Consider the following 25,341-nt stretch of genomic DNA (forward strand, 5'->3'; position numbering starts at 1 on the left):
CCAGAGTCCTTAGCATTCCGATGCTGAGAAGCTGGGGAAGGTGGAGAAGGAAGGGGGCCAATCCACCGCAGATTCAACAGTCCCAAGGCAAGCATACATCAGCCTCTCCAGCCTGAGGACTGGGGGCTGAATAATCAGTTTCTGTTCTAAATCTGTAACTTCAAGGAAGCATGTGACTTAGAAGGAAATGTTTACTTTTAAAACAATATGCTTAAAGCTGAAAAGACCCACAAAACACTCATCTCAATGAAGGACATCCGCATAAGACCTCATAAGTGTGAGGCTTAAGATTCTGTTACTGCATGCCAGGTACAGTGACAATGCCTTTAATCCTGGAACTTGGGAAGCAGAGGTAGGCAGATCTCGGTACATTGGAAACCAGACTGGTCTAAATTGTAAGTTCTAGGAAAGCCAGGACTACAGAGAGACCCTGTCTCAAAAAACCAACCAAATAAAAAGATTTTGTCACTAAGAGATTAGAGAGATGGCTGAGGAGTTAAGGGCATTGGCTGCTCTTCCAGGGCATGGGTTCAATTCCCTGAACCCACTTGGCAGCTCAAAAATACCCGTAACTCCAGTTCCTGGTGATTTGAGGCTCTCTTCTGGCCTTCAGAGGTAACAGGTAGGCATGTAGTATACAGACATACAGACAGACAGAACACCACCCACACACAGAAAATAGCTTTCAAGAATTTAAATATATGAAAACATTAAAAAGAATAAAAAATAAAATTCAGTTTATTATTTAAAAAAAAAAGATCTGTTACTGAAATTTTAAAACATGAAAACAAAGAACAAAAGCATAAATGGGCACAGTACATATAACCACAGTATGCAGAAGACAAAGGTGGAAGGATTAGGAGTTAGGGGCCAGCCAGGGCTACACAGAGAGTATGCGGTCAACAAAGCCTATACAACAAGGCTATGCCTCAAAACAAAAGCTAGTTATGGTAGGATGTACTTATAATCCAGCATTTAAGAGGCTGAGGCTAGAGGACTGTAGTGTTAAGACAGCTTGGGCACCAAAAAGAGACCTCTTCTCAAAAACAAGCAAACAAGGATGAAGACACCCAGGATGCACGCACACTCATGTCCGTTCAAGGTACTCAAGCTCCAGAGGACAGAGGTGACTATGCTACTCCCAGCAGACCTACCGTGGAGCGCAAGCCTTCTCTTCTGGGTTGGTAAAAATGTGGTATATCACACCTTGTTCCACTTCCTTCCAGGTTCCCAACCAAGCCCCCTCTACATCCTCCTAGGTCCCTCTTACCCCTGCCAGCACGCTGGGCAGGGGGCTCCACACCAAACCCACCACTGCACATTACCCACCTGTTCTGGGCCATCATCAGCTGGAGGGCACAGTCTTCCTTCTCACGGAGGAGCATGGCATGCTCCTCATCCTGGGCCACAAGGGGCTCCTGGCCACATTGGCTACAGGGCAGAGCTTCATCTCTAGTGAGTTCTTGTTCCAGCTCCCGCAGGCGGCCCTGCTGCTCCATCAGAGATCTTTCCAGGTCCAAGATCTGGGCCGCCTGCTGGTCCTGCAGGTGCCTCATGCCAGACTCCCGAAGCTCAAACCTGCTTATTATGGACTGTTTCTCACACTCAGCCTTTTCTCTTAGCTCAAGAAACATGGAGGTTAATCTCTCTTCAGCTTCTCTCTTTAGGGCCTCGTGTGAACGCTCCCATTCTGCTTCCTTTCTTTGGAATTCTTGTTTCAACAGCTGAATCTTCTCCTCAGCTTTATTTAGTTTTACCTGATGGTCTTCAACTAGGCTACGTTTGACCTATAAGATGAGAAGATTTTATATAAGAGGAAAGAAACTACAGGAAAAGATTGTTGGATGTGATGACCCCAGTGGGTCCCTGAACACGGAAATTTCTACAGTTTATTTCAAAATACAGCAGTGGGAATCCATCTTATTTTGATGGGAATGAAAATACCCTAAAATAGACAAAAGTAAAACTTTTACACCTGGAAACTTTTACGCCACAAAACCCAACACCTGAAGCCATGCACACAAGCACATGGGCTCGCATTCCCATGAGCCTGCAGCAAAGACGGATCTGTGGATCTTTTACAAAGGGGACCACATCCAATACAGCAAGAGGAGAAACCCAAGAGAGACAAGTTTAAGTCACCTGATCTATAACAAACAAAATAATTCTAAAGGGCGTTGAATAGGAAGATAAATAAAAAAGCTAAGGCTAGGCAGATGCCTTAAATTCTAAGAAAGAAAAGAGTAGGGAATAAACTCTACCATCAATAAGAATCAAATCAGTGTCAAAAAAGGAATGTGAGTGTGACCTGTCCATCAAGCTAAAGATTAAGTTCCTTTCTTCTGGTGACGAGTAAACAAATCTAATCAGGCCAACTCTTCCTGAGCAGAGCACCAGACACGGCCAAAACCCAGGCTGACTCCAATTAATGCAGACTAGAACGGGCTCTGAGAGCAGGCAGCTAAAGCTACAAGAACTGAACATTCACCCCAAAACAGAGATGGCGTGTGGACAACGAATCCATCAAGATAACTGCCTGCTGAAATGCAATTTCAAAGCCCTGTAGAATCCAATCTCACAACACAATACAATGTAACACAAAGCTGGAGGATATAAAACAAGCAAACAAAACAGGAAAATGGGACCCACGCTAAAGAGATAATACAATCAATTTGGAACAGTTCCAAGCTGGCAGAGATAATAGGATCATCAGAACAGGGTTCAAGCCAATAACTGAAACCCTGACCAAAACAACAAAACTTGTCAAAGACATTTCACTGCAACAGGAGTAAGAATAAAGATGGAAAAAAGGCTTTAAATAAAAGAAAACTTGTACAAAGGACCCAAACAGCAGGATATAGTAAAGGAAATTCTAAAAATAGAAGCGATGCACACATGGCCTCTGACCTCAGGAGGGAGTGAAGGGCATCAGACATGCTAAGAAACTCCAAGACGATTATTTCCCATAATAACTTTCAGTTTTCTTAATTTACTTTTTGGGTTTTGTTGTTGTTCTGTTTTTATTTTTACTGTGAGATGGAGATCTCATAACATAAGCCAGGCTGGCCTCAAACTCACTACATAGCCAATGATGGTTTTGAACTCCTGCTCACAGGCCTCCCTCGTCTCTGGAGTACTGGGATACTGGGGTTAAAGGTATATACTACCATCCACGGCTCCCTTAATTTCTTCAAATCCCTGACTTTTCAGAGCAAATCTTTTAACACTGTTCTTGTTGAGGTAAAAACATACATGGACGTTAACACCTAGAAAACTGCGGCATAAAAGATTAGAAAAAAGGGGCAGAGGAATATATAGAAAATTAACAACAAAGTGGCAGGCCTAAATCTAACATCAGTAACTGCATTAAATGTTCGTAGACTCAGCACTATAATTTAAAGGCAGAGATTATCAAAATAAGTTAATATTATACAACACACTCTACATGAAATATATTTTACATTCATTAACCTAAATAAAAATATATAAAAACAAAAAACTAAGAAAAAGCACAATGCTAAACATAGTAGCACACGCCTATAATCCTAGCATTCCATAATTCAGCAAGACTGTTACGTCAAAAACTTTTTTTACATGAACATCAAGGATGGCATAAGTATACTAATAAAAAGAGAAAACTGATTTTAAGGCAAAGAGTAGCAGGATATATTTCATTAATAATAAAAAGGTAAATCTTAGGCCGGGCGGTGGTGGCGCATGCCTTTAATCCCAGCACTCGGGAGGCAGAGACAGCCTCACTCTGTGAGTTCGAGACCAGCCTGGTCTACAAGAGCTAGTTCCAGGACAGGCTCCAAAACCACAGAGAAACCCTGTCTCAAAAAACCAAAAAAAAAAAAAAAAAAAAAAAAGGTAAATCTTCCAGGAAGATAGAATCATAAACATGTAAATGTATAACAGAACTTCAAAATGTTTAAAGCAAAAATTAAACAAAATTACTATAGGAGAATTCCACATTCCCTTCTTCTTACTATTTTTGTTGTTTGCTTGTTTTGTTGGGGTTTGTTGTTGTTGTTGTTTTGTTTTTTCGAGACAGGGTTTCTCTGTAGCTTTGGAGCCTGTCCTGGTCTCAAACTCACAGTGATCTGCTTGCCTCTGCCTCCCGAGTGCTGAGATTAAAGGTGTGCGCCACCACTGCTGCTTGTTTTGTTTTTTGAGAAAGGGTTTTTGTGTGTAACCCTAACTATTATGGAATTCCGTATATAGAACAGGCTGGTCTCAAAGCCAAAGATCTGACTGTCTCTGCCTTTGAAGTACTGGGATTAAAGCCATGTACCACCATGCCTGGCCACATTCTTTTCTTGAATTGATCCTCCAGATAAAAATGTGGCCCGGGAAACAAACATCTATTGTTTAGGAAACTCTGTCTGGAAAGATCACAGGCCACAGACGATAGACTGCCTGCCAGCACATGAATGGATGCTGACCTGGGCAAAGTGGTTCACACAACTTTCCACAAGGCTCTATCTATTACTAGCTTATCCGAGTCCTTACCAGGTCCTTAATTTTAAAGGCAATTTGGTAATCAAACTTGTAGGCAAAAAGAGACTTCTCTAAAGTTCTTTTCTGATGGAGAATGAAAATCTACGAAGTCATTCACAAAGAAGAACAAAGGCAAGAGGGCAGAGGCGTGAAAGACATGTGTTCAGACATGGTTAAAAGCACGATGAAGAGACCATGATTAACATACATACAGCAAAAGACAAATATCAGTTCCCACTCCTCAAGCTGCGCTGGCTGCGTAATGAAGGCCCCTTCATAACTGTGAAGAGGCTGACATTTTCCATTCTGCCCATGCCTACAATGGTATAGCCATGACTTTCTCAAGCTGACAAATACCTAGGGAGAAGCTCGGTATCTGAATTTTCCACAGGAATTGAACAATCACCATGAAGGCTGTGAAGAATCTGGAATACTTTGAACAGTGGCATGCGGATCAGAAGATTGCCAGTGCCCTTCCTGGGAGTCCCTGAGGATGCCAGGCCATTTCCTTAAGGAGCTAAACCGGCTCTGGCCTTGGGTACCAGACCTTAAAGAAGTTTTCTGGAAAACCCACTTGCATTTCTTTCCTCAAGAATCTGGTACACACACTTCGACAGCAATGCTATGCATAGTTCACGGTGTCCTCAGGACCTCCTGGTGTGCACAGACCACACGCCTTCCACAAGAACACAGAGCCTTGCTGTGGGTCACTACTCACGTTCTCCAGGTCCTCCTTCAGGTGGGTCTCGTGCTGAAGCTTCTCCTGTAAATTTCTGTTCTCTATTTTTAAGAGTTCAATCTCTTCCTTGAGCTCAGTCTGAAGAAGAGAAAGTTTAACCTTCTGTTCAGCTTCCAAACTCAGGATTCTGGCAGCCCCCTGAGCATCGACCTCCAAAGCCATGTCCTGTTCATACTGGAGACGTCCTTGTGTGAGCTCTTGAGGAACAAGGGAGAGGGAAGACAATCACAGACCCTGTATCCACAGGCAGCACCAAGAGAATGGCAGCAGCCTGCACACTGTTCAGCTAACAGGACACCACGCTTCGAACACCCCGATGCTGACTCAGGGCAGCAGGAGCCAGGTCTTCAGTGTCCTCTCTGTAGGGACATCCCTGGCCTACCCTGAGTTGTGGCGTTCCCTCAGGTCTCCACGGCATACACCTAGGCAGCTCAAGGTATTCCTTAAGGTCAGGCATGCTGTGCGACCTGCTGCCAGCACCCAGCATCAGGCCCACAGGGACTGGCATTGGGCTGAGCCTGAACTGAGGCACACCTAGGGAGTGAGTGTGCGAGCTGAGCACACGGCCTCCTCTAAACCAGGCCTGGGTCTTCTTCTCTGGAGATGGAAACAAAGGCACAAGCCCTGCGTTTAGAGTAAGAACAAGTTATGCTTCAGGGACTGCGTGGACACGAGCAGCACAAACGACAGAACATGTCCCTGGTACAGCAAGGACAAGAGCAATAAGGGACAGGAGCATGTTGGCCCTGGGCTCTCAAGCGGGACTATACACCTCTCTCCCTGCCCTGTCCAACAATGAATGGAACTCCGGAGCAACGCAGGCTTTCACGTCGCAGAAAGCGATGGCCAAAACTGATCCCATCGCTGCTTGAGGCGGGCCCTCAACTTGGCTTCCTCACTTCCTCCGCAAGCGGACCACTGTACTCAGGAGGGCTCAACAGCAATGGAGACACTCTGTCACCGTGTTTCACAGCAGCTGGCCTCTGCTGCTCACCTCTAGAGTCACTGGGACTGACCACTATCCAGACCCGTGGACCACGCCTCTAAGATAACCAGAGTCTTTCTATGCTACTTCCTCCAGGCCACCCCACATGAGCTCCTGCCCTCATGCTCCCTGGGTGACCCACAGTCTTGGGCTGACCAGCTGAGCCACTATGCTAGTCCTGAAGGAGCAGAGCGGAGTCCAATATCAGCCCCCTAGGTGAGCAGTCACCTCTGGAGCTGCACGCTGTTCCAGCAAGTCTCTTCTTGAAAGTGACGTCAGTTCCTAAGACCAGAGTACAGCTCCATCAGACCCAACACTGGTCTGAAGAAAACCATCTCTATAGACAGAGCTAGCCAACAGCAGGCAGGTGTCCTGCGCTAAGGCCAGCACCCCCGAACTCAGCCCCATCCAACAGCAGGCAGGTGTCCTGCGCTAAGGCCAGCACTCCCTGAATCAGCCCCACCTAACGGCGAGGGATGAGTCCTTATAGCAGGCAGGGGTCTGCCTTACACTGTGGCGGGCTCATGGTCTTCGTGTGGACATCACTAATGCCAGCCGAAGCAGCCATGTGCCCAGGTGCTCCATGGGCAGAAAACACGAGGAAAGCGGCAGCCTTCTCCCGAGACACTCCCCAAGAACTGGCACTGGCAGGAAAATAAGGAGCCTGGATGGACAGACGGGACACACCTTGGCTGTGCTGGTCTGAGAATCCAAGTGGGGGCCTCTCCTGTTCTGCTTCCTCGGGCCTCAGGTGGTGGCTGTGTGACTTGTCCTCCTTGAGTTGGAAGTCGGGGGAAGAACTCAACACACCTGTTTTGTGCCTGGGGTCTTCTTCCAGTCCTGCGTGTAAACTTGCCGAGTTCTCCTAAAGGACCACACAGGACAGGTGAGTCAGTGAGCCCCATCACCCTGTTCTGTTACTACTCTTGGGACATTTCCTGCTGTGCTCAGAGCAAAACATAAACCCAGCTAGATTTATACGCCACACAACTAAACCTGGTACAGACACGGCACAGAACCTCTTCCCGTCCACCAGTGTCCTGGCAGGATCCCAGAACCCACAGAAGCAGTGGCTACAGTCTGAGAACAGCATGCACAAGAGGCCATGGCAGCAATAGAAGCCATCCTACCCATGGGCATTCATCCCATCGCAGTGGTGTCTATCGTATCTAACGGGCTTCCTCTACTATCCATCGTTGGCATCTCTCCAACCCCAGCATCCTTTATCCAGTCTCATATCTTAAACCTAGGTCTCTCCTAAACTCTGTACTTCTGTGATCTGACACCCAATAATGACAATGACAATGCCTAGCATTCAGAGCGCTGGCCCAAGTCTGTTCCAGGTAGCAAGGAGACCGTTCTGGCAGTCATTTCACGCCCTGATCAGAGCTCTCCTAAAGGCTACTCTCTCTCGCTCACATCCTGAGATTAGCCTGTCCATAAATTCAGCTCACCACTTCAATTGTGGGGGCCAGCCATGAAAGCTAAGTCTGGGCTGGTCATCCAAAGAAGTTCTTTACTTCCAACCTTTATCACCCGGGACTCTGGCCTTCGATAAATTTAAATGGAGTCTGGAGTCTCAATAGTTTACCCTGAGACAATACCTGGCAGGCCGAGATTATCCGACCCCCACCCAAGAGCAGACCATTCAAAGGAAATTCCTGGCATTCCAAGCACTATAGACAAGATTACCTGCCAGCATTTCACTAGGACACACCTAGACAAATGTCAGCCAATCAGGGGTCCTTACCTTAAAGACCCCTCACCCCCACCTTTGCTACTATAAAAACCCAATTCTAATTGAGCTCAGGGCTCTCCGGATATTCCAATATGTTGGACATGCAGAAAGACTGAGTTTGCAAACCTGATTAAAATAAAGGCTCTTTGCTTTTATATACGAGACTCTTATCTCTTTTGCTGGCTTTTGTGGGGACCCACAGATTTGGGCATAACACAGTCACTTTAGACATCAGGTCCTATTCCTGTGTCAGCCTCAGTCTCAAATCACTGTCTCCCTGCAGCCGATCCCCATGTCTCTCAGGAGAACCTGCTCTGGCCTGAGGTCTCTGCTGACTGCCCCAGGGTGCTGTGACTGTCACTTCTCTGCTTCAGACCTACCATGAGCCACATGGAGGTAGGATAGGCCTCCACACTTCCTCATTCCAACTTCTATGGCATCCTCTCTGCCTCTGAACATCCCTCTCAGAGCCCGATTCTGGACTTGTTCAGATGTGGGGCAAGGATACAGTCCCTACAAAAAGGAAGAGGCAACCCAAGTGGATCTCTAGTTGCCACCAAGTAAGTCCCTAGCCCTAAGAACAGGCTCTGCCCTTGCAGGTTCAGAGCGCTCTCTTCAGCACAGAACGGATGGATCCGCATTTACGGAAAATGTAGCCACTGAACCCATTTCCTCAAAACTACCTTTCAAAACAAGACTTATATTCTTATTGCTAGAGAAATAAGGATCGTGAAACTGCTGAGACAGATTTGGCCCCGTGACAACAAGATGTGGGACAGTGCTGTCTCACTGAGGGTAAACAAGGGGATAAGCAATGGCAGTCAGAAGGGTGGAGTCACCGAGGATCCCTTGGCCCACTCCAAAGAAAGAGATGGTCGGACCCAACAAGCAAAGCATGAAAACAAACACCGCCATCAGGGCACAAAGGCGAACAGTGCGAACAGTGCCGGGAATTATTCAACTAGAGAAAAGGGCAAAGACAACAGAAGCAAAACGGGCAAAGAGAAGGAATAAAGCCACAACGAATGGGATAATAGTTGAAAAGCAAGTGAAAAGACACTCAGCTTCAGGAATAACGAAAGACAAGAACACACAAGAGATGGAGCATGCACACTTTGGTGATGTCCACTCCGCAGCTGTGGTGAGACCAGTCAGGAAAACTGCAGAGGACTGTCGCCTGTGAACATTTTACATACACCCACAAGCATTTTTTTAATTAGACATAGAACCCATCATTTCTAGCTCTACACCCTCCTGACACACACTTTTAAGAAAAATGTTATTCATAAACTTATGAAAAGCAGAAGAAGAGAAGAGTGTAAATCAATGTCCACCCGCTGCTGGCAGGTGGAGATCCTGCAGTCGGGACTCCCAGGAAAGAACCAGGGGCAGGATGGACGCTCGTGGTGGACACGAAGGCCTCAGGACAGGCAGGCCCAGGGCAGATCCCACCAAGTGGATAGCACTCTCTCCCTGCACACACCAGGGTCCCCAGGCATAGAAGCAGAAACTGGCAAAGTGAGAAAAACAAAACAAAATCCTACCCAGAAAATAGAATCCAAACAGCTATAAGTTAAATGAGAAAACATAAGAACATTGGGCTTTGTTCTGAGAGTCAATCATGAAGCTCACAAGAGCTACAGATGACAGAAAACGCAGGCCAAAGAACAGTCCAACCAGAATGAACACCCACGAGAGGAGAGCCGAGATTCAGAGGCCTCGCCTTGCATCTAGAATGAAAAAAGGGTACGTATAGGGTGTAAGGTTCTCAAGCCCAGAGGATTAACGAGACTCACAGAATGCAGCCACATAGTGGGGTATAAGATGGAGCACAGGGGAGCTCTGTCATTTACCAGAGCAGGGAGAAACCAGTTATTACAGACATTTGGGCAAAAGGGATTTCAAGGGCTGGAAAAAACCTGTCATAGGTTGAACTATGACTCTCTCCCAAGAGAGTCACACGCTATATAGAGTCCTATCTCCAGGCCTCAGGATAGGGCTGTTTAAGATGGGGGGGTTATATCTCCAGGCCTCAGGATAGGGCTGTTTAAGATGGGGGGGTTATATCTCCAGGCCTCAGGATAGGGCTGTTTAAGATGGAGAGTTTAAAGGGGTTACTAAAGTAAAACATCAGAGCGGCCATAATCCATGCCGACTGCATCTTTACAAGGAGACGTGAGCAAGGGCCTGGAGGTATAACCCGGTTTATACTGAGCGCTTATCTAACATACACAAGTCCTGGGTTTGATCCCCAGCACTGCATAAAACTGTGTGATGGTGTGCACCTGTAATCCTAACACTTGGGAGACAAGGACAAGAAAATCAAAAGATGAAGAGATGATCAATGAGATCAGGACAGACAGACACACACACACAAACACACACACACACACACACACACACACAAGGACTAGGAAAACTTCATTTGCACATCAAGAAGCAGCATCCCACAGAGGACTAAGCTGTAGCACTTTGATCTTGGACGTTATCTGTCCTTTAAGTCCCGAGTCCGTGATTGTCATAGCAGCCTCAAGCCAATGAACACAGCATCAGAGAGCAACCAGTCATAGCCATCACCCCGAGAGCTGGTGCTGGAGGAGGCAGAGCATGCCTGCAGCCAGGACAGCACTGCGCTGAAGACTGCACTGCCCAGTACGGCAGGCGCTAGGGTTGCTGGAACAGCTGGGAATAACCATCAGGTGACCTCAGTGCACAGCTGCATGCAAACATGTGTTGGGGGCCACTGCACGCGGTCTGCAGTCAGGGAAGGCTTCATCAGTCCAGGAAGCGGTTTGGGTAGCGCTACTCCACAGAGGATCAAAATAACAGAAATAAGAAGCACGGCAACAGTTGAAGAACAAAGACTAATGAAGATACTTAACACATAACTAAAGACAAACAGTCCCATGGGACGGCAAGATGGGGATGCTTGCTGGCAAGCTTGACAACCTGATTTCTATCTAAGGGAGCCACATGCTGAGAGGGAGCAAAAATCACACCCACACAATTATCCTCTGACCTCCACAGACAGGCTGTGGCACACACCCACATGCACACATACACACTGAATAAACAGATGTTTTTTAAAAACCCAACGACTTGGCCGGGCGGTGGTGGCGCACGCCTTTAATCCCAGCACTTGGGAGGCAGAGGCAGGCGGATCTCTGTGAGTTCGAGACCAGCCTGGTCTACAAGAGCTAGTTCCAGGACAGGCTCCAAAACCACAGAGAAACCTTGTCTCGAAAAACCAAATAAATAAATAAATAAATAAATAAATAAATAAATAAATAAATAAATATAAAAACCCAACGACCTAGCCTCACCCCTGTCATATGTCCAATCGAGGCTGACAGGTGTGCAGGGTGGCAAAGGAGAGCTGGGAAATGAGCAGCGCTGTAAGCAAGCAGGACTAGGAGGAGGGACACAGCCTCAGACAGAACGCATGAGAGAGAGATTAAAGGTGTTCTGAAGACAGAAAATCAAGTTCCCCTGAGTGAGGAGTCAACAAAGACAGAACAGCAGATTTTATGAGGCGGAAGACAGCCAACTTCTAAGGCAAAGACGAATGACACTCAGCGTCCTCTCAGAGTAAAACACACAGCCTGTCACCTGCGGCTGCTCAAGCTGAAGACCAAGTGGATCGGGTTGCTCCTTTCTTTCTGGGCCAAATGTCTCCTCTGGGAATATACAGGATGAACTAGAGAGAGAAGACATGTAGAAAAGCTTTAGTGTGCTGGGCATGGTGGCACATACCTTGAATTCCAGCACTCAGGAGGCAGAGGCAGGCAAGTCTCTGTGAGTGCAAGGCCAGCCTGGTCTACACAGTGAACTCCAGGACAGCCAGGGCTACACAGTAAGACCCTTTCTCAAAACCAAAAACAACAAAAATAAATAAAATAGCAAAACTTTGAGGGCTAGAGAGAGGGCTCGGTGGTTAAAAGCACTGGTTGCTCTTGCAAAGAGCCTGAGTTCAATTCCCAGCACCCACATGGTGGTTCAAAGGGGTCTGTAGCTCCAGTTCTGGGGGAGCCAACACGTTCTTCTGACTTCCATGAGCACGTAGTACACATACATACATGCAGACAAAACATTCATACACATAAAATAAAAAAACATTAAAAAGGTTAAATAAAATAAGAGCTTTAGTGCACCCCTTTCTTGCCCACTCTGTTCCTGGGCCCAACCACACAGAGGTAAGAATTGGCATTAAGGCCCAGATGATGCTAGGCCTATATGCTTTTAGCCAGTACTATATAACACAGGGGCGTGGGACTGGATCACAGGGACACACGCTGGCTCTCCTGGGCTTGACGTGGTGGTACACACCTTTAATTCCAATATTAGGGAAACAGAGGCAGGTGGACTCTGAGTTCCAGGCCAGTCAAGGCAATAAAAACAAAAACAAAATAAAATAAAAACAACAAAAAGCCCAGCTTTACGGTACTCCATTAGTATGAGATCACAAACAGAAGAAGATCAAACGCAGCCCAAGGCACCCCCACATCTCAGAAGGCTTACTCAATGGGAACAATATCTTCATTACCTGATCTCCCCACACTCCAGAGAATCCTCCCTGGTTTCCTGTAGCCGTTGCTGGAACAAGGTCAGGTCTTCTTGGTATGTCTTCTCAGCATCCCTCAACTTCTTCTCAAAATAGACGCGCAGGTGCTCCAGCTCCGACTCGTGCTGGGCTCTCTCCTGCTGCTGCTGCTGAGCGAAGTCTGCCCGTAGGTGCTCCAGCTCCTCCAGGTGAGCGTCTCGGACCAGTGGCGGCTCCCATGACCCTTCGGCAGGAGGAAGCAAATAATCACACGGGAAAGCAAGGTCCCTGAGCAGACTCTGAGAAGGGACTACCCCTCCTGACTGTGAGTAGGTAAGAGCCTCCTGCCTCAGGGTCACTCAGCATCTCAGCAACCCCTTCGAAAGCTGAGCACCTGGGAAGCAGGGCAACTGGTTGTGGCAAGAAACATGGTCCTGCCAACAGAGAACTGTATCCTGTCATCATCTCAGTGACTCTAGAAACAGGTTTGGAGCAAGGTGCAGCTGCTGACCCCTGGATGTGAGCTGACGGAGTTCCTGAGCACCCCAAACTTTCTTTGAGCTTATATTTGAGGCTATCAAAGTGACCATTTTCTGCACAGCAATACAAAACACATGTAAGCTTGCAACCCAGCGAATGCTACCGACTGGTGTTGTGGAATATTACTTTAACTATGTAAAGGTGTGTTACATTTGTTTATGCTGCATTTGCTTAACTATATAAAGGTGTGTTGCTTTTGTTTATGCTGCATATGTTTAACTACGTAAAGATGTGTTGTTGTTTCACCTTGATTGCCTAAGGTATCTGATTGGTCTAATAAAGAGTTGACTGTCCAATAGCTGGGCAGGAGCAGGATAGGTGGGGCTGGAGGGTAGAGAAAATAAGCAGGAGGATTCTAGGCTTGGGAGAAGAAGACAGGGGAGAAAGAGATCGACCCCTAAAGGCCAGTGAGGCAGCTGCCAGACAGCAGACACGGAGTAGGAATTACAAAAAGAGAGGTAAAAAGCCTGGAGGCTAAACAGAGATGAAGAGAAACAGGCTAAGTTAAAAGAGCTAGCAAGAAACAAGAATAAGACAAGGCTGAGCATTCATAAATAATAATTCTCCTTGTCATGATTTGGGAGCTGGTTGGTGGCCCAAAAGAAAGTCTGCTACAAACTAAGGCAACCACTAACAAACAGTGTAGATTGACTAGTTACATCCCCAAAGGTTTTATATCAAAGTTCCCTGAAGATGAAGTTCCACGGAGGACCACACTAGTCCTAGTCAGCCTACCTCTTCTCTAGTCTCTACTAACAGAAGGACCCTGCTGTTACATCACCCAATAGCACTGCCAGGTGCGGCTGACACATGAAGGACACTGTACACCAGAAGAACCTGTACCTTCGGAGGCACAGTCATGTGATCACCACTCAGCTGATACACTGAGGGACAAAAAGAAAAAAAAAATGAAACCTCTCTATTGTACAACTTTCCTTTCTTAAGGATTTATCTTTATGTCTATTAGTGTTTGTCTGCCCATATGTATGGGCAAGCAGTGCTCATAAAGGCCAGAAGAGGGCATCAAATTCCCCAGAACTGCAGTTATACATGGTTGTGAACCTGCCATAAAGGTGCTGGGTATCAAGTGTGTGTCGTCTGCAAGAGCAGCAAATACATTCTGATGTCAAAATTTTTTATTTGTATACAAAACATATATCATTTTCAAGATGCACAAGCCACGCCTTTAATCCCAGCACACGGGAGGCAGAGACAGGTGGATCTCCATGAGTTCGAGACCAGCCTGGTCTACAAGGACAAACTCCAAAGTTACAGAGAAACCCTGTCTCGAAAAACCAAAATAAGAGCCGGGCGGTGGTGGCGCACGCCTTTAATCCCAGCACTCGGGAGGCAGAGGCAGGCGGATCTCTGTGAGTTCGAGACCAGCCTGGTCTACAGAGCTAGTTCCACGACAGGCTCCAAAGCCACAGAGAAACCCTGTCTCGAAAAAACCAAAAAACCAAAAAAAAAAACCAAAATAAGATGTACAAGCAAGTTCACAAGTTTGCATTTCTCCTCCTTCTCTCCCCCCTTCCTTCTCGCCCATGTTCTTCTCTCTCTCTCTCTCTCTCTCTCTCTCTAAATATGGTTCAATCAGAAATCAATTTCAGGACTGGGATTTGCTAAGAATGTACACGGCCTTAGGTTCTAATACGCCACTTCAAAATGAATGAATGAATAGATAAATAAAATAAATGGAAATCTTCACAGCTTAGCTTTTAAGGACACCCCACAAAATTCCTCACCATTCAGTTCCTCTCTGTTGGTTTTCATAGACTCAAGCTGGGACCACAGGTGTCTGATTTCTTCTTGGGACTGAGCCTTCAGGTCTTCATAGGACGCCTGAAGAGTCTCTAACTGAAGAAGAAAAACGTCCCATGAGACCCAAAGGAGACAGACAGGCAGCACGTGTGTGGCTCTGTGTTACTGTTCCTGTCTCTGAAACTACTGAAAACTTATAGTGTCACATCTCATCTCACAAGAAAGCATGAGATATATAGAGAATAAGAGCTCAGATCCTGAGCCTACAGCTCAAACGGCAGCGCAGTGTGAACAACTTCAACCAAACAAGACCAAGGTTAAAGAGCAGCAGTGGTGCGCACACTGCTGTCCCAGGTATAAAAGAATCTGAGGCAGAAACACTGCTTGAGCCCAGCACTTCAGGGCCAGCCTGGCCAACAAAGCAACACTGTTTCAAAAATAAAAATTAAAGTAAGTTTGTTCACAAAGCAGCCTTAACCTGGGCCATGCCCTGGGAACAACAAGCCTCCTGCCTACTGACCTGGACTAGGGTTGTGTGTTTCTGTATCACATACCCCATGTGTGCTCACTTCAAGTCATAGGTCCCCACTTAGAGCCGACAGGGTCACTTTGTTCTTTTTTTTTTTTTAATGTATTTATTTATTTATTAATTATTATGTATACAGTATTCTGTATGCTTATATGCCTGTAGACCAGAAGAGGGCACCAGACCTCGTTACAGATGGTTGTGAGCCACCATGTGGTTGCTGGGAATTGAACTCAGGACCTTTGGATGAGCAGGCAATGCTCTTAACCACTGAGCCATCTCTCTAGCCCCCCACAGGGTCACTTTGAAACTACTCATGGAACTCCAGGGCAAGCATTCCAATGAGTTCCACTCCATGTTTACCTAGGGGAGTCTAAGAAAACAGCACGAACCACAATACCTACCATACACAAAATAAGGAGGCTCCCCCATTTCACATTAATGAAGTAGGTTCCCTCCAACCTTTTGATTGCAAAGAGTTCACACACCTACACAGCACAAGTAATTCCTAATTATGGAATTAATCTTCAGATGTCGGAAACAAAAAAAGATGTCACCAGGACCAAGGCCAAAGTGAAGCCCTGGTTCAGGCTGCTATGCACCTCTATGTTTCCAGGAGCTCGAGTGGCCACTTCTAGCAGCCTCACCAGCAGAAGGATCTGCCAATTCACCGATGAAAGAAGAAAATAACTAATGATTGAGACTACCGTTGACACCACGAAATCTGGATCCGTGACTCAGAATATTACAACGGGATCTGACCAGAAAGCTTCCTTCCTGAGACCTGGCTTTCATAGTCCCTGAAGGTGCCACACAAGCTCCCAAAGTGGGGAAGCAACCAGCAACCTGACGCAAATGTGATACCTATGAACCTCAAGAATGACCAGCCCTGCAAGGTGCTCCTGAGGTGCTATAATAGCGGCACCCACAGTTCAGTGATAACCAACAGCTCTCCAACTGAATGTCAGACTCTCTCAACAGGAGGGAAATCCTGCCTGGGACTAGAAACCTAGCCAACTACCTGGGTCTAGTGAGGGCATAGATTTGGGAGGAAAACCTACTACCATCACTTGACAAGGCCAGCATAATTCCTAACTGTATTCTAAATACTTACATGTATACGCATACCTAAGTGTATCTCTCGGCCCCCCTCCCCATTCAAAGAAGCTTCTCCTTGCAGCAGAGACCTCTGAGAAGGCTCTTCCCATATTCCTGTCTGACTTGTAGTATTTCACGAGGAAAAAGGCTTGAATACATAAGCACAAGAAATGATTTTGGTTACCCTGTTTTTAGTAACTTTTTCTTATTGACGTATAGTCAGAGAATGTAGCTTTATGTTTCTAGTATTCAGAATTTTTACATGTGTAAAGAATAATATATTTCTGAATTCAAGATTGAACATTATTTCATGGGCCTGGCAGATTCTATGCCTTATGCACCTTATGTCTCAACAGATTCAGGACTTAGGTTCAGTAGACATCAAAATATGAAGTGGCCCAACTCCAAACCTTTCTAGAACTTCTCTAATAAACCAAAGAATTGGGGTAGAAAACTGGTTTAGTATACAAAAGATCAGCTATTCAAGCCCGGGTCCAGATCCACAGCATCCATGTAAAAAGCTGGGCGGACTGTCGGCCTCAGCGCCATCTTCCTCGAGACTCCTGCAGCATGACAGCGAACAGGAGCAGGGAGCAAACACGCAGGCTGAAGCACAAGAGAAGAAAAAGGAGGCAGAGGTCCAAGTAAACCAGGGTACTGTGCACCCACGAAGGCTGAAGGAGCAGAAGTAAGCGATGCTGAGGGCCGCGACACTGGGACGAGATGTTGAACTGTGTGCTATTGTCGGTATGAGTCTCAAAGAACCTGGAACACCACCATCTGCTCGCAGAGACCACCTGAGAGACCTGACTGCTTTCACTGCAGCCCCTCTGGCCCTCTGCCCGGGACCTGTGGCGTTCTGGACCAACTCTGTTCTCACTTGTGGCCAAGAGTAACTCATGTACAATAACTCATCTTTCTCACTGTCTCAGCTGAACAACAACAACAGCAGCAGGCTGGGTGTAACACCAGTACACCAGCGCTGGAGTAACAGAGACAGGAGGAGTCTAAGTTTGCCAGCCGGGCAGTCTAGCCAATCAGTGAGCTCAAGGGTCAGTGAGAGATCCTGTATCAGAAAACAAAGTGCAATAGAGGGGACGCCTGACATCAACCTCCGTGTGCACGTGCATAGCCACACACACCCACGCTCGCACCTACAAATGCCCAAACACGCATACCTCATCCCCACATCAATCAATCAAACAAAAAGACGCTATGTTTTTGCCTACCTCCAACTCTTTTTCTTTCTCCTTTTCTCTGAACTTCACCTCTAAATCTTGCAAATACTGGCAGTGCTCCGACTGCAGGTCTTCCTGTAATTTCTTGACAGCTGCCTGGTGCTGGGTCTCCAGGTTCTTCAGGGAAACTAGAAAGCAGCACAGAGGAAAGCTAGCTTACGACGAGATGGTGCTCGCTTCTCCAGCAGCACTTCTGAACGGCATTTCCTATCAAAGCCACAATTCCCATGCAGAGCACTGTGCCCACCACATTCCATCCTGGGCACCCAGGGGTCTCTGGACAGGGGTATATACCAACGGCAAAAACAGAGAGACAGCCGGGCGGTGGTGGCGCACGCCTTTAATCCCAGCACTCGGGAGGCAGAGGCAGGTGGATCTCTGGGAGTTCGAGGCCAGCCTGGTCTACAAGAGCTAGTTCCAGGATGAGCACCAAAGCTACAGAGAAACCCTGTCTCGAAAAACCAAAAAAAAAACAGAGACAAAGCTGAGCAGGCTCCACCTGGTCACCACCGCAGGAGTTCTTTCGGTGGAGGAAAGGGAGATGAACACAGGCACAGACAAGATATACCATCTCAACTCACAAGAATCACCATGCTACATAACATCTGGAGTGAGCGGCCGCCATACTACTGCTTCAGTAATAATTTAGTAATTAAATATGTAAGAGGGATCTATGAAACAGAGGCTGGGCAGTTGGCTAACAGCCACAGCACCTCCTGGGCACTCATGACCGCGGATGTCCTCAGCAGTGTGCGCTGGAAAGCAAAGGTGGGAAAGGCAAGTCCACCTGCAATGGTGTTCACTCTGGCCCCATGGCAGACCCTCAGCACCCCCAGACATGCTCACTTTAATCAGGGACTCACCTTCAGCCTCGTGCTTGGCTTGAAAAATCTTCTCCAACTCAGCCCTCTGTTCTGCTAATTCTTTCTGAAACTGGTTTTGCAAGCCCTCCATTTCCGACTGGTGTTTTGCAGACAATTCTTTGCGGAGATTTTCCAAACACAACTCTCTTTCAGATTCCCAGTCCTGCTTCAGAGTCTAATTTAAAAGAAACCGTAGATTGTGGTACTACCAACCTCTGCATGTTAGGTATCTCACAGACTCAAAGGCTCTCGAAACAATCTTCATACATGCGGTCAATGGCAACCTGGCTAGCATGTAGGGGCATCCACCACATTCACACTGCTGGCTACGTTTACCTCTCCCCACCAGACTAAGTCCATAAAAATGGGAAGGGTCCAGAACACTATGTAAAAGGGCAGCTGAGAAGCCTGACATTTCAGGAATCAGCACAAACAGCAAAACAAGTCTGCTAAGGCACAGAAAACGGAACTGACTTTCTACCAGCACATTCCAATTCCCTCGGACTGATGCTGTCTGCATCAAGGCGGGGGCAGATCAGTGGAATGAGAAGAAAGTAAGATAGTGCATGCACAGACTGTATTTTCAGTCCTCTACACACCTCTATCATCTGGACGTTCTTCTCCATTTCTGAACGCAACTTCTCCTTCAGTTCAGCTGCAAGACAAACGGAACAATTGCTCAGACCAGAGTATCAACCTTCTTCATGATCTCATCACCCAGGAGACATGGGGCTCTGGTATCCACTATCCACTTGTGGAAGTTGCCAATTGCACACTGGACAAGATGTCCAGACGATGGTTAGTTTAAGTAAAAAACGTACTCGCATCAAAATAAAGAATATTGAAATTCCCAGCCACTCAGGCTCTCTTAAGAGTACAGCTGAAGATCAGCTGCAGGGGTCCCATCACCGACACCCCCAAAGCCATGCGAACCTCCGGACAAGAGAAAGGCAGGTGTTTTAGTTCATGTGCCCACTGTGTCAAGGTCAAGGTAAAGGACTGGATATTAAGACATGAGAAACTGTCCTATGGTCCCATAGCTGCCAACTCAAGCAGACAGGTTCCAGCAGTGTCTCGGGAGCTGATGAGCCTTCCAGGGAGAGCCTGCTATAAAGGGCAGGGAAGGACAAGACTGAAGAAACTGAGCAGCAGCAGGAAGCACGGGGCAGGACAAGGTGGCAGCAGACAAGTCTAAAGGTGACTGAAGGGCTGGGATCCATCCTTCAAGAGCAAAGTGCTATACACCCGAGAATGCCACTAAGTCCTTTCCTTTCCTTTCCTGGGAACGGCAGGCTTAACCAGGGGGCCACAGAGAAGAGGGGTCTCGGCAACTAGAATGAAAAGCATAAAAGGCTAAAAAGATCTTATATTGATAAAGAGAAGAAAACACGAACATGCATTTATTTTGTTTCAAAGTGCCTAAAGAAGTAGTTCAGAGCTCTTGACCCAGGTTCAATTCCTCAGCATCAAAAACAACTAATAAGCAATAATAAAAATAATACCATGTACTATCAAAAAAAAAAAAAAAAAAAAACAAAGTGCCTAAAGAAACATAGAAGGCTGGACAGTGGTGGCTCACGCCTTTAATCCCAGCACTCAGGAGGCAGAGGCAGGTGGATCTCTGTGAGTTCAAGGCCAGCCTGGTCTACAAGTACTAGTTCCTGGACAGGCTCCAAAGCTACACTGAAAAACTGTGTCTCAGGGAAAAAAAAAAAAATAGAAGGCATCAGGAAAACAGGTTTTCACACTGCGGGGAGGGTCAAGCAAGGGAGGAGGCTTTCTCCAGCAGAGCTGCTGCTATGTGTCACAAGGAAGCTGGAGAGGCAAGCCCAAAAGTAAACTTGTCCAGGAGACACTAACCCCTCTTTTCAAGTAACAGATGCTCTCAATTTCTGCTATTGGGATGTCTACAGAACTTCGTAGACACCAAAGGCTACCAAACTTAAACACACTGTGCTACTTAAACACGCAGACTATGTGACATGGGATTATTTCTCAATAAAGCTAATATTTATTTTAAAAAAAAAAAAAATGTGGGGCTGAAGAGATAGCTCAACAGTTAAGACCACTGGCTGCTCTTCCAGAGGACCTAGGTTCAACTCCCAGGGCACACATGGTGGCCCAGAACCACCCGTAACTCCAGTTCTGGAGGAAATGCCCTCTACTGACCTCCACAGGCACCAGGCATACATGTGGTTCACAGGTTATGCAGGCAAAACCCCCATACACACAAAATACAATCAAGTATCTAATTAAAGTGAAAACATCCACTGTGGGTGGGCCAATGGACAGCAGGCAGCAGACTAAGATTACATTTGACCAGCATGAAGACCTGAAACATTACCATACCTAAGATGAACAGCCACGCCAAACCCAAGCAGTGCCCGGCTAGCAACACAGACCCAGCCAGGTTTTCTTGTGCTTGAAGGGGGCCTGGGTGCGAATACTATAAAGGACTGGCCAACACAGAGGAACCTGGACGGCTCACCTCCCTCCCGAGAGAAAAAAACAGGAGCATGAACTTAAGTAAGACTTACTCGGAAAAAATTGGCCCGCTGCTTCAAGTGTGTGTGTGTGTGTGTGTGTTGGGGGAATCTGAAATTATGACCAAAAAAAATATCAAGACAGTAGGGACACAGGGTCCATGCCCTCCATCTGCTTGGTACCTGTTTCTTGCCCACAGCGGAGCATCACCGCTTCCTTCTCACGGGCATGCTGCTCTCGCATCAGCTCCAGCTCACACTGCTGCCTGCTCTGCAGCAGCGCCAGCTCCTGTGCCCGCCGGCCATTGAGCATCTCCCGCAGCTCCGTCAACGCTGTCTCCTTCTCTTTCTGCAGGTTGGCTTGTGTCAGCTCTAGCTGTGCCGTATGCATGTTGTTCAGGCTCAGGCGCAGAGCTTCAAGCTCAAGGCTGTGGGCTGTCTGCAGGCAGAGAAGAACCAGGCCTGATGAGATCCAGGTCAGAACCCGGGGTGGTAAGGGGAACACCCAGCAGAAATTGGAAAAAAAGAAGAGAAAGACAAAGAAGAAAAGGGACGTGTAACACAAGAAGGATACCACCCCATCTCCATACTGGCGTGTGTTTCCATGCTAAAACACTATGACTGACAGCGCGTACCAGACATTTATCTCACACGTCACAGGCGTGCCAGACTCCCAGCCCCAGGTATCCACATGTGACCTTCCATTTGCTTGGGGAATGAACTCACAGAGACAGTGTGGAAATAGCCAAAGAGGAGAAAGCACGCCACAGCCCCCACCTGTCTACTTTGGAATGAGTCTCTCCCACTTGCAATGATCCCCGGCAACCAGGACCCACTGTGCCCTGGTAAGAATGGCAGAACACAGGCTATGACCCTGTGAAGGCTGAGAACCATAGGGGGGCCAAGCAGATCACCTGGGGTGGCTGTGGCTGCGGCTGCGGCTGAGGCTGTTGTGCCTGCAGACCAGTCTCATCCAGTTCACAGTCTTGTCGTTCCTACAGAAGCAAAGCAAAGAATGTAGCCTAGAGAATTCACATGAGAAAAGAGTGTCTAAAAAAGGATTAATACACTAGAGAACTGAAAAACAATGTCCTGGGTGGGGGGAGGTATGTAAATAGCCACAGCAGCATTACGCATGACAGACACAGTATGGGATGAATGAACACATCAGCACGCATGTGTCTTTGGCATCTTCAGGAATGGGCAAATAGTATAGTATATCCTACAAAAGGCAAATCATTCCCAGGTGTCTCTGTAGGTTACTTGTGACACCTAACAGTATCGATGCTAGGTAAACAAAAAAAAAATGTTTGCACACCCAATACAAATGCAATTTCCCCCAAATATTTCAGTCTGCATTTGGCTGGCTCTGTGGATGTGGAATGCTAACTTCACTACAATGAAATATTACAGAGCTAAAAAGAAAAAACTTTAACACACACTACAGTACAGGCAAACTGAAACTTGTCAACTGAAAGATAGGATCTGGAGTTCAAGGCCCTTAACCCTCAGAACTCACCAAAAGATATTTTGTTTTGTTTTTTTGAGACAGGGTTTCTCACAGAGATTTGCTTGCCTCTGCCTCCGGAGTGCTGGGATTAAAGGTGTATGCCACCACCACTACCCCACGAAAGACAATTTTTTAAATTAATTATTTTATTTTTGGTTTTTGAAGACAAAGTTTCTCTGTAGCTTTGGAGTCTGTCCTGGAACTTCCTCTGTAGACCAGGCTGGCCTCAAACTAACAGAGATTCGTCTGCCTCTGCCTCCCGAGTGAATTTTTTTTTTTTAAATGGTACTGAGGATAAGGAAAAGAATTACCTCAGAAAGGAATTAAAAGAAGAAAAAAGCTAACTGGAAAGCAACTAGAAATTTAACAATCTGAATGAGAAATCTAATAAAGAAGAGAGATCCAGGCTGGGGCAGGAGCTAGGATCCTGGGTCCTCTACAAGAACATCAAGTACTCCAAAGCACTGAGCCATTTCTCCAGGCCTGATTTAAACATTTTAAAAAGAAGAAAATGTTAGCTGTACATTATAAGCTTCTCCTCAAAGAACCTGAGCGGGAGACATACAAAACAGTACCGCAGATAGTAAGCAGGGGCCAGTCAACACAGCTTCTCGTTTCTCTACCACTGAGAGAGGCCAGGGAAAAATTACAGTGAATGGCAGCTAATAGCCAATGCAGGCCCACAGAGCACACCATGCAGAGAAAGTAACGGGCACAAGCAGAAACCCCTGGAGAGCTCCAGCTTGCCAAAGCACAAGGGTGCACAAAAGTAAGGTCTTAGAGCTTTCAAAATAAAACAAGATTGCAAATCTGTAGGTAGATCCCACATCTGATATGCTGGCCACAATCAAAACATATTGTTGCTGCCTGTGTAATTTGTCCTTTAAATTCTTTGCTGGTTAAGAGAAATTGGAGTTTACCAGCCTGAGTGGCACACTGACTTACCATCTGCACAGGAGCTTCGAGGAGAGTTCCACTGAGGAGCAGTCTGGATGCCTGGGAGGGGAGGAGTCATGGCGTGGGCTCCCTACAACTCACAGACCTAAGCGGCTAGAGGGCAGCTCCTTCCGCCATACACCATTTCTGCTACATGTCCTCCCTTTGCCCTAACCCTGCCTTCAGGAAGGTAGCAGAGAGAGAGCATGTGTTGCATCCAAAAGTAGGCAAAGGAATGTCACACGCAGGGAACTCACAGAACCACACCACACACACGCAAACTGCTGTCACTGTAAAGGTCCCTTAGTGCCAAACTGATATCTGTCTTTGAACGACTGTCCAAAACTCTTCAAAAATCATATTAGAGACGAGGCACTGGCTGTTAAAGTCATTGCCGGGTAAAGCCATTGCCACACAAGCCAAGCAACTTACGTTCAATTCTCAAAACTCACATGAAGTTGGAAGGAGAGGACCCTACTCTACAAAATCTTCCTCGGGCACACTGCGGCATGAGTGCCCATACACACACAATAATAAATAAAACAAACTTTAAAGACAAGTCATTTATTTACGCAAAACCTGTTTGCTCCCCTATTATGAACTAAAATGTCTTTCCCCATTTTTGAAAGGCAAAGAACAGAAGGCCACTTTTAGTAAATTACTACAACAATAACTAGAAGATAGGCAACACGCTAACATAATGATGAGTAAATCTACCTGAGCTGCAAATGCCCCTCGGGTCCCCTCCAGGGTGCTGCTGCATGACTTGCTTTCAAAACCAGCCCCTTCCTGGGGGAGCTCGCTGTTTTGAGTGGCTACCGAACCCTCCTCCTGGACAGGCGCATTGACAGCCGAACCCTTCCTCTTCGCCGTCTTTTTCTTCGAATTCGGACCGTCACCTTTTGCTTTTCTCTGTCGGAAGCTAGCAAGCTGCGAAAAAATTTAGAGAAGTAATAGAAACAGAGGTAAACGAGAAAAAGGTAACAAAACCACAGAGTCAACACGCTTGTGGGGAGCATGAGGTTTGAGCTAGCTCAGGCCACTCAGCCACGCGAGGCCAAGAGACCACTTTTCCACCAAACACTGCCTTCATTGACATCTATGACCTTGGCATTAAGCTCAAAAATTATGCCGAGTCTACTAATGACTATTAATTATGCCTAGATGCAGACAAAAGAAAGCATGGCAGTTTCAGAAAATTAAAAATGTATCTATTTAAAACACTGAGAGCTTAATTAAGGCACATGTAAGCCTTAAAACTATTATATAAAGCTAGATCCTTCCCTTCTTGCCCCCATTCCTCTCTAATCGAAGTAATGTATCGCCCAGCCAAAACTTCCTTGCCATAGATTCTGAGACAAGGTACAGAAATAGCAAAAACTTAATCAAGCCAGGTCACCCCAGCATCTTCCTTTATGGAATCAGATGTTCTATTTTTCATGACACGGCTCAGCAAAGCACTAGGGACCATCGCGGAATGCTGCCTGCCAGTCAGAGGCACAGCCAGGCTTCTCTCCGTCCCTCCAATGTGAGACTGTCAGTTGCATTCCCGCACCATCTCCCCCTCACACCCATTCAAAAAGCAAGTGCTGGAGCACACGAGCCTTTCACAGGGGACCGCCTAGTTCCACAAGTCACAGTCACGGCCACGCAGGCAAAAGTGCCACTGTCAATGAAAACCGAAACACAATTTCATTGGCAGAGAAAATAAACAAGGCCATTTATCTGTGTGAGCAGAAATGTGAGGAACAGGCACAGCCTGGAGCACCAACTCTGTTCTCATCTATTACCTTCCTCCATCAGACACAACTATCTGGTGCAAAGCTCTCCTCTGCAGCACAGACCTGGTCTCTGCTATGGTCATTCAACTGTGGCCTCTTGGTT

At 46.7% G+C, this 25,341-nt stretch overlaps 1 protein-coding gene across 7 annotated transcripts in view; it reads right to left on the bottom strand.

Annotated features, from left to right (window-relative positions):
• The window catches only part of Pcnt (pericentrin), an 84,901-nt gene that overhangs the window by 58,381 nt on the left and 1,179 nt on the right, over nucleotides 1–25,341 (bottom strand). For all 7 annotated transcript variants that reach the window (XM_057794489.1, XM_057794483.1, XM_057794487.1 and 4 more), the window contains exons 2-13: nucleotides 24,175–24,387; nucleotides 21,926–22,006; nucleotides 21,195–21,450; nucleotides 19,128–19,183; nucleotides 18,529–18,703; nucleotides 17,657–17,793; nucleotides 14,788–14,899; nucleotides 12,506–12,746; nucleotides 11,572–11,659; nucleotides 6,912–7,089; nucleotides 5,219–5,436; nucleotides 1,330–1,787 (exon numbers count right to left, since the gene is read on the bottom strand). In XM_057794489.1, coding sequence (XP_057650472.1) covers nucleotides 1,330–1,787; nucleotides 5,219–5,436; nucleotides 6,912–7,089; nucleotides 11,572–11,659; nucleotides 12,506–12,746; nucleotides 14,788–14,899; nucleotides 17,657–17,793; nucleotides 18,529–18,703; nucleotides 19,128–19,183; nucleotides 21,195–21,450; nucleotides 21,926–22,006; nucleotides 24,175–24,387 — 2,213 coding nt within the window. The remainder of the gene's footprint in view (nucleotides 1–1,329; nucleotides 1,788–5,218; nucleotides 5,437–6,911; nucleotides 7,090–11,571; nucleotides 11,660–12,505; nucleotides 12,747–14,787; nucleotides 14,900–17,656; nucleotides 17,794–18,528; nucleotides 18,704–19,127; nucleotides 19,184–21,194; nucleotides 21,451–21,925; nucleotides 22,007–24,174; nucleotides 24,388–25,341) is intronic.

This window comes from Chionomys nivalis, chromosome 19, assembly GCF_950005125.1.
Source record: "Chionomys nivalis chromosome 19, mChiNiv1.1, whole genome shotgun sequence".
Lineage (NCBI taxonomy): Eukaryota > Metazoa > Chordata > Mammalia > Rodentia > Cricetidae > Chionomys > Chionomys nivalis.